General features: G+C 31.3%; 1 protein-coding gene across 1 annotated transcript; it reads left to right on the plus strand.

Annotated features, from left to right (window-relative positions):
* The first annotated feature begins 4,628 nt into the window (after window positions 1-4,628).
* LOC140448627 (salivary protein Tsal2A-like) lies at window positions 4,629-10,619 on the plus strand. Its single transcript, XM_072541726.1, has 2 exons — window positions 4,629-4,955; window positions 9,382-10,619. The coding sequence occupies exons 1-2, from the start codon at window positions 4,784-4,786 to the stop codon at window positions 10,569-10,571; spliced, it is 1,362 nt and encodes a 453-aa protein (XP_072397827.1). The 5' UTR covers window positions 4,629-4,783; the 3' UTR covers window positions 10,572-10,619.
* The last annotated feature ends 7,314 nt before the right edge of the window (window positions 10,620-17,933 follow it).

A 17,933-nucleotide genomic window follows, 5' to 3' on the forward strand; every position in this document is an offset into this window, starting at 1 on the left:
TCTTTCAAAATCAAACGGTCAAAAGCTTTTACCATTTAAGAATTTCATTTTGTAAGTAAGTTGACTTTTCGTTTTATAGGGTTGGTATAAAAAAATATTTTTTATATATACAAAAAGACAGTGTTTACTAAGAAAAAATAGGGTTTTGATATTGGTCAATACTATATTTTAAACCATTTACTGCTAATATTATGCAGTCAGGGGCTAACCACGTTTTTTTTTTGTTATTGTGTTCAAAAACTTTGTCAAACCATTAAAATATTAATGAAAATTATAATACACACATTTAATCCGTACATTAAAAGATAAATATCTTAATAACTATTAGATTTAGGTATAGGAAATAGTTAACAAAACTTAAAGACCAGTTGAAGTTTATTCTATTAACGTTACAGCATGTAGGGTGATTTAGTCCCGGCGCGGCGCTAGGGTACACGGTGCCCACCTGCAAAACTGACATAGCGCCTTTCGTTTTTTTTTTAATTATATTAATTAATTTATTTGATCTCTTTACAATCGTACAAAATTTAGTAACCCAGGATGTAAATAGTCCAAAAAAAAATTTATTTTCCTTGTTTTAATTTTTACAAAATTATCGATAAGATTATTAATACAGTATCATTAATACATTAATATCGATAAGAGTATTAATTTGTTACATATGTATATCATTTTCTATTAAAATTAATGTTAAACTATCAAGTTTCGTCTGCGCCATACTTTTTCTTAAATATGTTTTAATTAAATTAAATTTTGAAGATGAGCGTTCGCTGCTAGCTAGGCTTACTGGAGTCGTTAATAAAATTCTTAAGGCTATTGCCAAATTTGGAAGAGATGACTAATTTGAGATTATAAATTTAAAAAAGTTTCCTGGTATTGTAATATTTATATTTGTATGAAAAATATCTTTATATATCAAAATTTCATCAAAAAATTTATAGAGTTAACGTCTTTCTGTAACCATGTGACAAAATTATTCGTAAATTATCAGTAAATCTTTGTTATTTACCTCAAACCGATAGTACAAACAACGGTATAAAAACGTAAAGCAATCAAAGTGATTTTCTAACAAGTCAAAACGTTCGTTTAATGAGCATAAAGCAGTATGTATAAGGGTATTAAAAGCATTAACTTTAATTCAAATTTCAAGTTGATATATTATAGATTTCAATTCTATTTCTCCATTCACATCTTCACTTAATTGTTTTTAAATTCCAGGTAGATTTCACAACTACGTAGTTAATCAAACTCACATTTTTAGATACATTTAAGAATAGGAGAAGAAAATAGGTTTAATTATTGGTAATTACGAATTGGACACACGAGACTTACTCACTCATATTTACTATCCAAAAGTGATCCACCTATTTGTGAAACATGTAATGTACAAGTACCCGTTAACCATTTATTAATTGAATGCCATAGATTTGCCAATTTTCGTCTTACATTTAACATACCTAACAGTAGTTTATTAGGCAATAATTTTTCAGTTAGTAATATTGTAAATTTCTTAAAATCTATAGTAATATTTTATAAACTCTAATTTTGTAATTCTGTAGCCGCCGCTAATAACCATTATGCGGCTGTAATTTCTGAATAAAAAAAAATATTATTAATTAATTTAATTAACATTATTTGCGGTTAAAAATTTTTTATTTCCTTTATTTTTTTTTTTAAATAAAATACGCTGCTCATGACGTATAGGTATGCATGTTTTTTATATCAAATTAAAACTATTTTTTTCTTAATATGTTGATATAAGGTTGCCTGAGAAAGATGGTGACAAATTAGGGTTGCCAGCTATTAAAAACGCGATGTATCAAAGTTAAAGTAAAATATAGTTTCCGCGCAACAACACTAGTTTGACAAGGATGGCGAGTGTCAGGTTATTCTGAACAAGTTTGAAAGCTCGTTACTATGTTGATTGAAGAAAATTGTAGAAAAACGAAAAAGAATTTTTAATTATATATTTATAATATGTATGTTATTAACATTATGTGTCGACGCATGCTTTAGAAACTCATACAACTGACACTTACCTTGCTAAACCAGTCAAGTTGCGCGCTAGCTCTCTTTTACTTTATCTGTGATACCTCGTGTTTTTGACAGCTGGCAACCTTAATTTGCGAAAGAATTTCTAATTAAAATAAAGTCTTACAGAAATTAAAATCGCAAAATTTATTACTTAGACGAGACTTGGCTAAACGCTGCGCTGGTCACACCAAATCCAAAATATGGGTTAACAATTCGGTAATATGTTATAAAGAAGTGTTTTTAGATGGACTTTCTAGAGGATTAAAAAAACCTGCAGGTAAATGTTATACGTGCTTCTTTACTTCAAGTAAATTTTAAAATAACCAAATTTTCAGGAAAAGGAAAAATACTAATAATTTGTCACATTGGTAGTGAAGATGGGTTTGTTCCAGAAGCGCTGTATTAGACAACCCTCCATATCATTCCAGAAAAATGGAAATCATGGCAAACAAAGCACAACAAAGGCAAGATCAGTCTCTGCCTAAAATCACAAACCAGGAATCAGAATTAATAATCAGAATCATTAATTAATTAAAAATAACAAATCCCCTGGCGATGATGGAGTAGTGATCGAAGCGATCAAACTAGGTGGAAATAAAATTATCCAAGCTTTGGCCAAGCTTTTCACCGAATGCATCTACCTAGGAAAAACTCCTTCTCAATGGAATAATGCAGTCATTACTTTATTACACAAGCAAGGAGACATAACAGATTTAAAAAACTACCGTCCTATCAGTTTGCTTTCACACATATATAAACTTTTTACAAAAATAATCAAAAAAAGACTGGACCCTAAATTAGACTTCTATCAGCCTAGAGAACAAGCTGGATTTAGATCGGGATACGGTAATAACGAACACTTACTAGTGAAAAAGAACCTGATAGAGAACTCTGCAGAATACAATAAACCATTGGCACTAAAGCATTCGATATCATAAGCCATCAGAAAATGTTAAAAGCATTGACAGAATGTCGAATAGACCATCGCTACACTAACATAATCAAATATATCTACCAAAATGCCACAGCTAGCGTAAGATTATCTGAACAAGAAACAAATAAATTTTGTATACAGCGGGGAGTACGGCAAGGAGACACAGTCTCTCCAAAGCTATTCACGACGCTTTTAGAACATATTTGTAAGAAGGGACATCTGAAGGAGCATGGTTTCAACATAAATGCAGAGAAGCTCAATAATTTGAAATTTGCAGATGACATCGTCCATATAGCCAATGGTATGGATGATGCAATAATAATGTTTGAAAAATTATATCACTCTTCCTTGGAGGTCGGACTAAAGATTAATATGAACAAGACGCAAATAATGACTAATCTGGTGCTAAATCGAAAAATTGCTGTTGATGGAAGGAATATTATGCAGAATACATCGTATGAGTTCTTAGGACATGGAATTCGGTTGGGCAGAGATAACCAGACATGTGTGCTCCAACGTAGCATATGATTATCCTGGGCAGCGTTTGATAAATTAAACTATATTTAAATCAGATCTACCCATATGCCTCAAAAGAAAAATTTTTGACCAATGTGTGTTACGTGTACTCACTTACGGAGCGGAAACATTAACACTCACAAAAAAGGTATTAAGAATCGCGTCGTTAAAATGGAATTGGGCAGGACACGTTGCCAGATTATCAAACAACCGATGGACAAACCGTATTTTAGAGTGAAGACCAAGGCAAGAAGCAATACGGAGCAGAGGACGCTCACCAACTAGATCAGCCATACTCACTACGCGGCCCGTGGGCCGCATGCGTCCATCGGAGCGATTTTTCGTGGCCCTCAGACTGCTAGACAGTAAAACAAAATTTGCGAATTATAATATAATTATGTTTCTATTTATGTATTTAATCAGATTACAGTAGTGTAGAGCGGCATCATGCATTGTACCGCATTTCGGATTAGTCATCTTTACCCCCACCACAGTGGCACTGGCAGGAAATTTTAGCAAAAAAGATGAAGCCGTTTTCTGATGCAGAAATTGTAATAGAATGTGTTGTCACAGTTTGCAAAACTTTGTTCTCACAATTTGCTAATAATGAACAAATATTAGATGAAGTTTTAAAACTTCAGCTGTCTGATTCAACGTGCATGAGACGGTCACAGAACTTAGCAGCAAATATTGCTGCTGAGGAAGAGAGAGAAAATGTATCTTCTGTCTCTCTCTTACTCATTATCTTACATATGTAATGATTTCACAGATTCACTCCCATACAAATTTCCAACGTGGAGCGAGCGTATAGAAGTATAACTTCAAAATATAGTTGGTCATATCTCGTGAAACACTCGGTGTAAGATTTGTAAGTAAAATAGGAAAGATTTAGTCAACTTTCGATATAATTTAAAGTAGTAGGAGGGTTTAAATATTTTAGATTAATTGGACATATATCTAAAAACCTCTTTTCCTACGTAATATTAATTATGTCAAGGTTCTCTACAACGTCTACTCATTGTGTTATGGTAAACCGAAACAAGTTTTATCTCATTCTAGTAACGATTCTCAGAAGAATGTGTATCATAAATATTAAAAATATTTAAACAATATCAAAGACGATAATCACATCAAATTAATAATGATATCATAATACATACAATATTGGAACAACAGACTTCTGTAAATCACACAGAGTAGACTTATTGCGATTGATAACACCTTATATAAATTTATTGGATCCCTCCTTGCCCGTTTTATTAATGATCAACAGAGTTACAATTTTTAAAATCATTTAGGATGATCTATTTTTCCAAACCGTTTTTAAAATCAAGAAAATTTTTTTTAATAGCAACTGGAAGTGTCGTTGGTCTTATACTCCTTATTATAATTATTGTTACAGCATCTAAAACACATACCAAATCCAAGAATAGTAATATCGAAAATCCCACAAAAACACCGGAACCATCAGGTAATGATTTATTCTTTTAATGTACTTGTCATCTTGAAAATAACAGCTTTTCTAATTTTTTTTTAAACGCACTATTTATTTTATACATTTTTATCAAAAACAAAACTGACATGTTTATTTATTTAATATATTTTTTTTGTTTAAAAAGTTTTGCTTAAACATCTTGTAGTGCTAGAGCTCCGGGATTAGAGTCCTATAGCTTAATAATCGCTAGTCGTATTTGAAAGTGTTTGGTTCTTTATTTCTTATTTCAACATCTATATGTTTTAGATCTTTGTTTATTTCATTTTACCAGATTTTATTAAATCGCTATAAACTCTTTTTTATCATTTATTTCTGTTTTAATTAACTTTCGGTACTTTTAAATAGTCTATGACAGTAAAATTGTAGAAAATCATAGAATCATTTTTTATATGCATCGATTTGTATAAAAATTAGTGAATAAGCTCAATATACGCATAATAAAACTTATAATAATATGGAATCATCTGATATTTCTTATTATTTTAAGCGAGTATAAAAAAACCAACCTACGAAGTCAACGAATATTTATATTTATGCTTTCATGTCAGGTTTGTTGAATGGACTAAAAACTCTACATCTTATAGAAGTGAAAGAGTCATAGTCAAGATAGGTTGTCATCTGCCTCACAGTATCACAGTAACATCTGGAGTTCCTCAAGGAGGCCAAACTTTTCCACTTCTTTTTAATATCTTTGTTAACGACATCACTTCCTGTTTCCTAAATAGCAAATAGCAAGGGAGATAGATTTTGGCAGATGACTTGAAATTTTGGAAAGTTATAGATAGCTTAAAAGATCAAGCCTTGCTATAAGGTGACTTAGACCGACTACAAAATTGGTGCAATCAGAAGAAACTCCACTTAAATGTAAAAAAATGTTGTTTTATTAAGTTATCCGTCAACGAAGACTCGATTGAACCTACCTATAAGAAAGATTTTAATCACTGGATTAACTCGACATTGAAAGAACGGTGGCTTCAAGAATGGAATCAATCTCAACAAAAACTACGAGACATAAAAACAATAGTTACAAGATGAAAGAATATGTGTAGCAACAAGAAAGACCAAATTATAATAAACAGACTGAGATTAGGACATACACACTTAACCTATGAATACCATATTACTGGAAGTGTTTTAAGTGTTCAACATTGCTTAATCGAATGCCCTGCATATTCAAATGAGAGGAAAAGTGTAACCTACCGGCAACGCTACGCGAGTGTCTAGAAGAAAACTGTGTCTATTCGTCTGTTTTAAGCTTTCTAAAATCAATAGGAATATACAACCAAATTTAAACATCAGTGCGTGTACAAATAAATAATGTGTAATCTTCTATTAACCAATGTACTTAGTTCAACTCAGATTTATGTATGTAAAAATCTATGTATATCAAAATCTGTATATATAATATATCCAAAAAGGTAAAAAAATTGCAATACCAAGTGGCGCTAATAACCACTTAGGTTGATGCGCCTTAATTGTAAATAAAAAAAAATCGTTTGATACTCTGAAATATTATTCAGTAATTTTATTAATGAACCAACCTCTCAAATCCACCCTTTATTATGACTAAGGTAAAAAATATTTTACTGATATTTTTAATTAGTTTGACATTACACTGCAATGTAATATAATTAATATTATTGAAACGTAATTGATTTAATATTGTAAGTTTTCAACCCCTTGTTTTAATATTGCAAACCTTAGAAGCCTCCGTTATTTCATAATCTTCATATTTTATGGATGTACATAGATTTGCATGAAAATTTGTAGTAAAGCCCAACTTACCATATATTTTAAAATCTACCATATCTGAATATATTTATATTATTTTATAGGGGTAAAAATTACCCCTATTATCAAAAATGATAAAAATGCACATTAAATATTACAGCAGGTTTTATAATGACACATAAATTTTCTGGAATATCATATGTGATTTTGTATAATTTATCAATCTTTCCTCACTTCCTATTATGAACTTTTGAAAAAAGGTAAAAAATTATTCAATGGAATATTTAAATAATTTATTATATTGCTAAGACAGTTACATTAAAGAATAGTTTTACATTAAATCCACAATTTTTTGCATAAATATTTATTTACAAATAGAAAATCAGATATCATTGTGAGCACTGACGTCACTATCAATCTCTTCCTCTACTTGGTCTAAAATTGGAGCACTATTGTAACAATTTTCCCCTAAACATTCACTACAAGTTGGACTGCAAAAAAGCCCAACTCTTCGGCTGCTGCATGACGCACCACAACCTTTTTTGCAATTAAAAAAATTATTTTTGTAAGTTCTTTCGATGAAGGATTTTTTTACATTCTGATTGCTGGCGAAAAAACTTCAATAATTTGCTATGTTATCTTAATAATACGTTCTCTTAATTATTTATTTAGGGCATTTATAATAGTAACAAGGGATGATAGTTTGACTGCACTGCTTTTGGTGGTAGCCTTGATAAAGGAATCACATCTGCTCAAGATACTTTTCCAAGTCTTCGACATTTTTCGATTTAGTTATTTGTTTATCTTTGGCAGCTCCATATAACAATATTGCACAGTACCTACCATCTTTCAAAATATCTTCTAGTTCAGCGTTATTTCTGTAAAGTATCTCTGTTTCTTGCCTTAAATTAGGTCTTTTTTCAATTAATGTTTAGATAGCCAATTTCAAAACTTTTGGATGGATATACAGTTGATTCATTTCGGTTTCACTTTCAGAAAATAAATTTCTTCTTTTATTTTAGCCCTCACAGTTAAAATAACTATTTCATCAACATCTTCTGCTACAATAATTTTTTTTAATGTTGACTGGGATTGCATGGCTATTTCGACTATTAGTTCGTCAGCTTCACCTTTTCCTTGGCAGCAGTGGTTTGATTTTTTTTCTAATTCTTTTATGAGGTAATTTATATATCTGCTTTTATTCTTATAATTAGATTATAAAATTTGTCTTGATTGATAGATACGGGCATTTTTTTTGTAAATTAATACTCCTTGGAGATATATGTTTGCGAACGTCGGTTTATTTAAATAGACGTGCTCCAAAATTCGAATAACAAAAATATATTAGTTTTTTATTCATAATTCCTCTAGTTTTTCAGCTAACGAGTCAGTCAAAAAATTATTTTGTAGTTTTTTTTTAAAGTTACAAGATGGTGTATATTAATTTTTTTCCCCTTTGTTTTAAGAAGGGTTACGCTAAAAGGGGTTGAAGATGATGCTAAACGCATGAGAATACAACATTTAAACAATCATGTCTCATATAATTTTTAGTCTTTAGACATAAAAAATCTAAATCTTCAGTAAACAAGACTATTTTTGTGGATTCCAGCATTTTTTCTGTATCTTTTTAGTTGGTGATTTATTAAAAAAAAAGGGATTTTTTGAGAAATTTCGAAAATAATGTCTTCACTTGAAACTCGGATGTTTCAAATCTAAACCTTCTAAATCATGTTTATAAATGAAGTAAATTGTAAATTAGTAATAAATAATTTCAACCAGGGTGGTTTTGGCGGTGGTGAGTTTGTTACTTTTTGCGTCACAATAAATATAATTCAATTAACAGAATTAAAAAAATAAAACAAATTTCTTTCTTACTGTTGTACTTTAACGAAAGTAAAAGGTGAATATAGCCGCAAATGTCAACCATGGAAAAAAATATTTCGGTTTGGCAGTGTTGGCATGTTGTTATAATATATATGTTGTATGCTTAAAATATAAAGAGATAAAGCCTTAGAAAAGTACATTTTGATTATATTATGTTATGAATTCTGCAATTTTTGATTTATATAGGTAAAACAAGAAAGAGTAAATATTTGTTTCTTAGGATATTAATAATTGCAGTAAACTTTTAGAATTTTTTTTGGCAATTGCCCTTTGATAGATTAGGAGATAGATTTGGCAATCGTCAAACCACCATTTCCCAGATTGCAACAGATGTTAATCTCGAAAGGGACAAAAATTTACTCGATATTGTTTTATGTAAATTAAAAATTGCAGAATTCATAATATAATATAATCAAAATATACTTTCTAAAAGCTTTTCTCTCTTTATCTTTGAAGCATACAACACACGCATTATAAAAACATCCCAACACAGCCAAACCGAAATATTCTATTCCATGGTTGACATTTGCGGCTATATTCAGCTTGAACTTTCGTTAAAATTAACCTACCGCTGCTATAAAATACAAGGTGTTTGCAATATCAATTAAAAAGAGAATTAAAATCAAGAAAAGATAATTGAAGCAAATATAATGCTGGATTTAGTATAAATATATCAAACACAACAACAAATTTATAATAAAACAGATTCTAATTAGTACATATGAATTTAATTTACCATTACCATATTCATTAATTTGCTAAAGATACAAATGTAATTTTATTTTAGGTTCCTGTGAAATTAATCAAGTACAATACAGAAATACCGCCCCCTTTCTGTTAGCACCTAATACAGAAAATATTATTTATCCCCAAGGAAAAGCAACTACGATCTTTGCCATCAACGAAAACGTAGAATTTTCATGTCCTCAAGCAGAAGTACGAGCAAATGGAATTAACTTAGGTTCTAACATTACGGTTGTTTGTAAGTCCAAAGAGACGTTTATATATAATGGAATAAATATAGAGTGGAAAAACGTTTCATGTTCAAAGTCATTAGTATCAACCATTAATGAGATGCCAGTTAAAAATTTGAGCGCAGACGATCCTAACAAACCGTGTGATATTGGCGACGACAGTACATTATTCTTAAATTTAGGTTATACAGTTGACTCAAGTCGTTTTATCAATATTGTTAATATTTGTTTTAATACAACAAACAGAATAGCTCTTTATTCTCACTATATTTTGACAAGTTCTGTAAATTTTGGATCCAGAAATGTAACTCGTTCTAATATTCGACAATATGATCCGATTTATAAATTAGGCGAACCTGTAAAACAAATTTATGAAGAAAGTAAAAAAACAATTAATAATTTACTAGGTTTACCAGATGATTCGGATAAATATATTAACAATAATACATTTATTACCGTGGAGCAACTTGCTACTGAGAATGATTTTTATTCAGCATCTTTTCAGCTGGCTGTTAAGAACTACGCTAACATTGCACCGCAATGGAACTCGATTAACAATGGAAATTGGTTACAAGAGAACGAAATAAGAATGTACGCAACTAACAAAAATGTTAACCTAGAAATTTGGAGCGGAACATATGGCGTTACTGAATTACACAATGAAACAACAGAACCCCCGAAGCCCACAGAGCTATATCTTTTTGAAAGAGAAAGCAAAAAGCAGTTTGTGATAGCCTTTCCAGTACCTGCCTTTTATTGGAAAGTTGTATACAATCCCTTAAATAAAAAAGGAATAGTTCTTATAGGACATAATAATCCGTATGTGGATAAAGTTACTTCAGGAGAACAAATTTGTGATGACATATCCAGTAAAATAAATTGGATAAGTTGGGACAAAGAACTTTTTGACAAGGGATACTTTTATGCCTGTGATTATAATGATAAAAGATTCCAAAGCATTGTCCACTTTGCTCCAAAACTCAACATAACTGGATATTTATGAATGACAAATAGATATTGTTTATTTATTTTAATAAAGTTATTTACTGATTTTTAAAAATGTGTTATTTTTCAATCCAATAGTCTAGCGATTTTCTTTTAATAATTATTTTTTTGTATATGTATGTATATACAGGGTAAGTTTTTAGTGCAAAATAGTCTCACACCTCTGTGCCCCGTGCTATTTCCATCTTATGTTACCAGAACCTGTTGGTTCCAGTAGCGATTTCTTACCATGTTAATATAATTTTTGTCGACCTCTTCACGTTTTAACCCATTCATGTCCAGAACTATTTATGCTTATTTTTTTTTAATTTCTAAAAAATGTATGCTTTAAAAGTCACAAAATTAACAAAAATATATGTTTAAAAAATAAAAACTTCAATTTTTTTGATAATTAGCTGTTGCGAAAATGCAACACTAGGTAGTTAGAATGCAAAAAAAAATTAAAATACGTTGTTTGGAATATTTTATGAAATCACATAAAAGAGATAAACTGATATTAAAATAAAATAACAAAATTATTGCTTATTACTATGAAATTTAATAAAACATTTTTCGTGTAAGGCAACCTTACATTTAATATATTTTTTATTGGTTGTTAAGTGACAAAGGACGCGTTTTTCTTCGGTAGAAATAAGATGGCCGATGTTGTCGAATCGAACATCTTGTGTATTGTTATCTATGGAAGATTGAGATGGACCAAGTCTTCTTCGAGAAGTTTCGAACATCGTCAACAAGGCTTTGGCTATATTACGACGAAACTGCAGCAAATCCATTTCGGATTGTTTAGGGAAAATGTGTCTCCTTCTACGGTAAATAATTAACAAAGCATTTTGTATGCAGAGATCAAGATCCCAAATAAATAAATGCCAATACAATTTCTTGGATTTTATATTTGTTCTGTAATATGCAACATGTTGATCCCTCCGATCAATTCCTCCCATATTTTCGTTATAAGCCCGAATAAGATGTGGTTGTGTTCCTTTGATTTTTGTTCTTTGGGCAAAGGAATATCTGTTCGCTTGATAAACTGGCGTCGTTTTATGGTAATTCGATGCCAAAGTAACTATGCTGTTGTCATTCCACCTACATAAAAGCACTTTATTTTTCTCTTTGTACCAATTTCCGTAAATTCCACGTATGGACTTTTTAAACGTTTCACTAAATGGACACTTTTCTGTTCTATTTGATCATATGGTTCCTACGTAACCTATTCCCTTCGTTATTAAATCAATTAGTTTCATTGAGGTGAGATCAAGAAGCGTAAAACGTCTTATCTTGGACACATATTTAGACACGACAGGTATAACTTCCTTCAGCTTATTATAGAAGGGAAAATAGAAGGCAGACGCGGCCCGGGTAGACGACAAATGACCTGGCTGCGCAACATCAAAGATTGGACAGGATTAGACTTTCAAAGTTTAATAAAGAAAACCCAAAATAGGGAAGACTTTGCAGAGGTCATCGCCAACCTTCGCTAAGAGGACGGCACCTAAAGAAGAAGAAGAAGAGGTGAGATAATTATGTAATGAGGCATAACCCTATCGCATTGAATTATAGGAATAAGTTGAGCAAACTGCAATATTATTTCACCTCTAAGGCCAAATTCTTTTTTGTATTCATTGGATTTTCCCTTGGCTCCTTGATAAATATTGAAATCTATGAGATAACCAGATTTCTGATTCCAACACCACGATTTATATCCAAAGCGTATGAACTTGCCTTTCATTATGTTTTTTCATGCCCTGACGCCCATAGTATGGTATTATGGCCTCATCCACGCTGGATTTGGTTTCCCATACAGTGTATTCAGTAAATGATTTGCGGAGACTTTCAAGGTACTAAGAAATTTTGTATGTTTTGTCTGAACGATCTATGTTTAGGTTATCGTTAAAATGGAGGAATCTTATAATGATTTTAAATCGGTTACGACGCATGTTTCTTGAAATCAGTATATTTTTAACGTCATAAGATTTTTCCCATATACATGCGTCTTCTTGGATTCGTTTTGTGCCCACTAACTAGTAAAATCCCCATAAAGGCTTTTAACTCGTGCACTCCAAATTCTAAAGTAGGTAAACATAACCTTTTTGAAGAGCATAACGAACTGTCTCCTTTGCAATATTTGATAAAAGCTCCTCATTGAAAAAAAAAACAAAGATCTGTAAAGAGTGAGTGGTCGTGAATAAAATGAAAGGAGTGTATGTGTTCCATTGAGTTTCATTTCAATCCACCAGACGAAAAGGGAATTTTCATCTGGTAAATCTCCCTGAATCCATTTCAGTGATAGAAGAATTTCCCATTTTTGCACTAATCTCAGTAGATGCCACTTCTTGAATAGGTGTAGGTATATATATATATATATATATATATATATATATATATATATATATATATATATATATATATATATACATATATATATATATATATATATATATATATTTATATATATATATATATATATTTATATATATATATATATATATATATATATATATATATATATATATATATATATATATATATATATATATACAAAACCACCAGTTTATTAGCGCTGCAGTCAGAAGGTTGGCTGAGATGTTAGAGAAACACTCTTTTGACTTTTTGTCGAGCTTTCGGAATGGTTTTATTCCTTTTTCAAGACACTGTAATATATATAAAAAAAATGTGTAAATATTTACAAAATATCACAATTCGTCAGTGCAACTTACTAGTCGTTGAGATTATTTAAAATAAACTTTGACACTCAACATTAATAAGACAAATATAAAATATAATATTGGATAATACATTCTAAAAATTTTGGTCAGGATAGTAAAGCTTAGTTTATTTCATGACATATTTTGATAGTATCTTTTAACTGATACATAGAGAACAGAAAGAGAAAACAATGTGATTAAAGTGTAATTAGTTGTTCTTAGTATTGTATTTATTTTCAAGTAACAAGAGGCTCATATTTTAGTAGTTTTGATTTTTAATTGTTAAACCTGTCTTAATGGTATGCAACCAGTTATGCACATAAGAATATGTATAAGTTAATATTTATTTTATTTTTGATGTTTTTCCAGTAAATAACAATAAATGTTGCTCAATTTATCTATGTCAGACTTTTTATTAATGCAAGATGTACTAGATTTTATGAAACACATTTCTAAGAAAACACGTTTTGCATGGTTTTTTCTTTTGTCAAAATACAGGAATCCTCGAAATTGAATTCATGTTTCCGAGTTATTGCACGTTCTGTGAGTGCACGTGCATTTATTTTGTTGGTTTTTATGTCACTACGATGTGAGATAACCCTACTGTGGGAATTATGAGACGATTCTCCAATGCAAACGTTGTTGCAATTGGCACACGGTATAGAATAAACAACATTCGATGACTCCTGTATTGTGAAAGGATCTTTTGTCTTTGTGTATAACTTCGATACCGTTTTCATATTCTTAGTTGTAATTTTCAAGCCATTAACATTTTTGAAAATGTTTATTAGCTTAGGTGTCAGAACTGGAATGTAGGGTAAGGAACCATAAGTTATTTTAGATGGTATTATTGAAGTGTTGTATGTCAATGTCAATTGTCGGACCTCATTGTTGAAAATTTTGGTTGTTGGAAAATTTCGAAGAAAAAGGTGAACCGAAAATGAGTTTCTTTAAAAGCCCTAAGAGGTAGGAGTTCTCTAGTAGTATATATCCCAACTTTTTTAGTCCCTTGTCCCTGAAATCGATGTGTGACAAGTTTTGTGATGTTTCCTGAGAAAGGCACTGCGGAAAAAGCTGTAGTGATAAGATTTTAGAATAAATTTTGTATAAGTTTTGAAAACAAAGTTTTCGGTGTTTTGTTGTTATATGCTCTTTTATTGTTTCAGAGTTGAAACAACAAACATGACAACCTTTGCTAGTTGGCAAATCACAAATAATGAACTTGATAGCTTTTTCTTAAGTTGTAAAATATGAGCCGACCAGTTCAGTAGATTATCTATGGTTATTCCCAATAGTTTAACAGATTTAAGTTTTAGTTTGTTTGCAGCAAACCATGAGCTAGATTTAATAGAAACTTTCTTATGAGATATTTTTAAATCATCATTATTTTTTCTTGATATAACGTATGTCTTATCATTTGCGAGTTGTACGGAGATATGAATTTAGGCAAATCGTTGAAATAAATAATAAACAAAAGAGGTCCTAAGACCAAACCATGGAGTCCCATGTTTTACGGATAGAAAATCGGAGGGATGACCTTTAGACACTACCGCCTGGTGGACACTACAATGTCGTGTGAAACGCAATCAAAAGCCTTCAACAAGTCGCAGAGAGAAATTGCTATGCGACTGCCGCGTTTAAGCTCGTCAGTCACCTAGCTCACAACATTAAATACCGCGTTCGTAGTAGAACGAGCATTTCTGAATCCATATTGTGAGTTGCTGACGTGATTGTTTGACTCAAAATAGGAATAAAATTGTTGTTTGATAACCTTTTCAACCACTTTCCCAAAAGTAGAAACAATGCTTATGGGTCTGTAATTGTCAGTTTTTGAGGAATCACTTTTTTTGTAGATTGGTAATAGTTTTGAGTATTTTAATACTACTGGATATTTTTCTGTTGATAGGATTAAATTATTAAGATGAGTGAAAGGTGTTAAAACTATTTGGTAAGTTTCTTTTAAAATTTTACTATTAATTTCGTGAACGTCCCTACAATTAGAATTACTAAAAGTCTTTATTATTTAAGAGACCTCTTCTTCGACAACGGGACGAAAACAAGACTTGCTCGAAGAAGGATAATTTCTATAATTAAAGAGGACATCGACATTAATAGTGGGAAGAGATGTAATTATATTCTCTGTAATTGTAGTAAAAAATTGATTTATTTCGTCTGGAGGTAGATCAGGTTGTACCGAACTGGATCTTTGTTGTTTATTGCGAAATTTACTATTTCCCAGCAGTCTCTAGGTTTATTATTAGATTTAGTAATAAAATTATAGTAAGCTGAGTTTTAGCAATTATAATTGCCGATTATATTCAAATTTTATTGTTTATATACTTTGAACAAATCGAGATCCTTAGTGAAATCTGCAATGTGTTTAATAAGAGAAAGATTAGATCTGTAAGATCTTAATTATAGTGTGTTTTTTCAGCAGTTTGTCGTACTTTTTTTAAAGGAAAATGCTTTAATATTAGTAAATTATTCTAAGTTTCCGTAAAACTCTGTCAAAAAATCAGGATCATTATTAATATCATAGCAAAAGTCCATACTTGTACTAGCTAGCGCACGTTTAAGCTTCTGTAAACCAGAAGAAGTAATAAACCGTTGAAATGTTTGATTAAGGTCATCAACTTTATGCTCAGAGTCAGTAATTAAAAATTGAGCTTGATGGTCAGAAAAACAAGGTTCAAATACTCCACTCTGTAGATATTTTCTGAAAAATTTGTCATAATGTTGTCGATGCAACTACTGGACTGGGGATGTGATTCTAGTATAATCGTTTATTTTTACTTTTATTATTCATTTACAGAAGTAAATGCATTTAACATATTATGAGTATTATTTCAGATAGAGAACTATGGTTTACAAGGCGTCAGGCTGATAGGGTCACCAATCAGAATAAATGAGAGAGAAGTCGAAACCGTATGCAGACATCTAAAGAATGGCAAATCACCTGGCCCCGGAAATGTAGCTCCGGAACTCATTAAACATGGACCCAAAATACTAATTCAACGACTACGACAACTTTTCCAGGAATGCATAAATAAACATGAAATACCTGAGGAATGGAAAGAATCGCATATGAGCACCATCCATAAAAAGGGAGATAAATCGAAACCTGAAAACTATAGAGGAATTGCAGTGACTAGTAGTATTAGCAGAATATATGGGAAAATAATAAAAAATCGAATAGAAGAAGAATACCAAGATATGGAAGCCGAAGAACAGGCTGGTTTTCGTGCAGGTCGATCTACAATAGACCATGTCTTCTCTATTACTCAGATAATTGAAAAGAAAGTTGCTCGTGGCCAAGAAGTCCATCTGACGTTCGTAGACCTTAGGAAAGCATATGACAGTATCCCGCTTGATAAATTATGGGAGGCACTGGGGAAAACAAATATAAATATAGAATTGATTGAAGCAGTAAAAACGTTGTACTACCAACAAACAACAAGAATTAAAACAGGAAATCTGATAACACCGGGATTCAAAGTGACTAAAGGACTAAGACAAGGATGCTGTATATCCCCAACATTATTCAAAATATACCTCGAAGCAGCACTCAACAAATGGAAGAAAAAATGTACGAATATGGGCATACCACTAATAGACTTAACTTTGTACACTCTGTGCTTTGCAGATGACCAGGTCATCATCGCACAGGACTCTGAAGACCTTAGTTACATGATGCGAAAACTATTAGAAGAGTTTACAGAGTGGGGTTTGGAAGTGAATATGGAAAAAACTGAGTACATGAGTATCGGAGGAGATCAACATAACCTTCTCGTAGAGGAAAATCAAGAGATCAAAATATGTGATAACTACAAATACCTAGGAGTAAAAATCACTCAAGACGGAAAATGAGATGCAGCCATTAAGGAACGAAATACACAGGGAAGGAAAGGCATAGCCTTACTAAACAGCGTACTGTGGGATAAAAACATCTCCAAAGACAACAAAAGAAGAATATACAACACCATAATAAAAAGTATCACAACATATGGATGCGAAGTGTGGCCCCTAAAAGACAGATCAGAGAAAATGCTTAGAGCAACAGAAATGGACTTCTGGCGCCGCTCGGCGGGAATCTCCAGACGCGACAGAATAACAAACGAGAGAGTCCGAGAAATCATGGGGGTTACACATAATATTGTTGATGACATCAAAACGACACAACTCAGATGGTACGGACACGTAAGGAGAATGCCGGAGAATAGAATACCAAGACAAATTCTTGAATGGCAACCAAGAGGTAGGCGAAGACCAGGAAGGCCTAGAAGAAGTTGGAGAGAAGGAGTTGATAAAGAAATCAGAGAAAGAGAACTGGAAGACGATCTATGGAACGATAGAATGAGATGGAGATTGGAAATCGGAAGACGTCGAAGAACGTTGTAAACCGAAATTATATATATGAGTATTATTTCGTTTAAATAAAAAACAGGCGAGAAGATGTAATTTAAAAACATAAAATATTTAAATTATTTAAATAATTTAATTTAATAAATAAATTTAAAGAAGATAAAAAGATTATATAATGACATCACAATATAATATTGCACTAAGCAACCTCTGTGAATCACCTAGAGTAGACATAATAATCATATAAATTTATTGAATAGCTTCTCATAGTCCATTGTGTTTATGATCAACAGATG

Source organism: Diabrotica undecimpunctata, chromosome 8 (genome assembly GCF_040954645.1).
Source record: "Diabrotica undecimpunctata isolate CICGRU chromosome 8, icDiaUnde3, whole genome shotgun sequence".
Classification (NCBI taxonomy): Eukaryota; Metazoa; Arthropoda; class Insecta; order Coleoptera; family Chrysomelidae; genus Diabrotica; species Diabrotica undecimpunctata.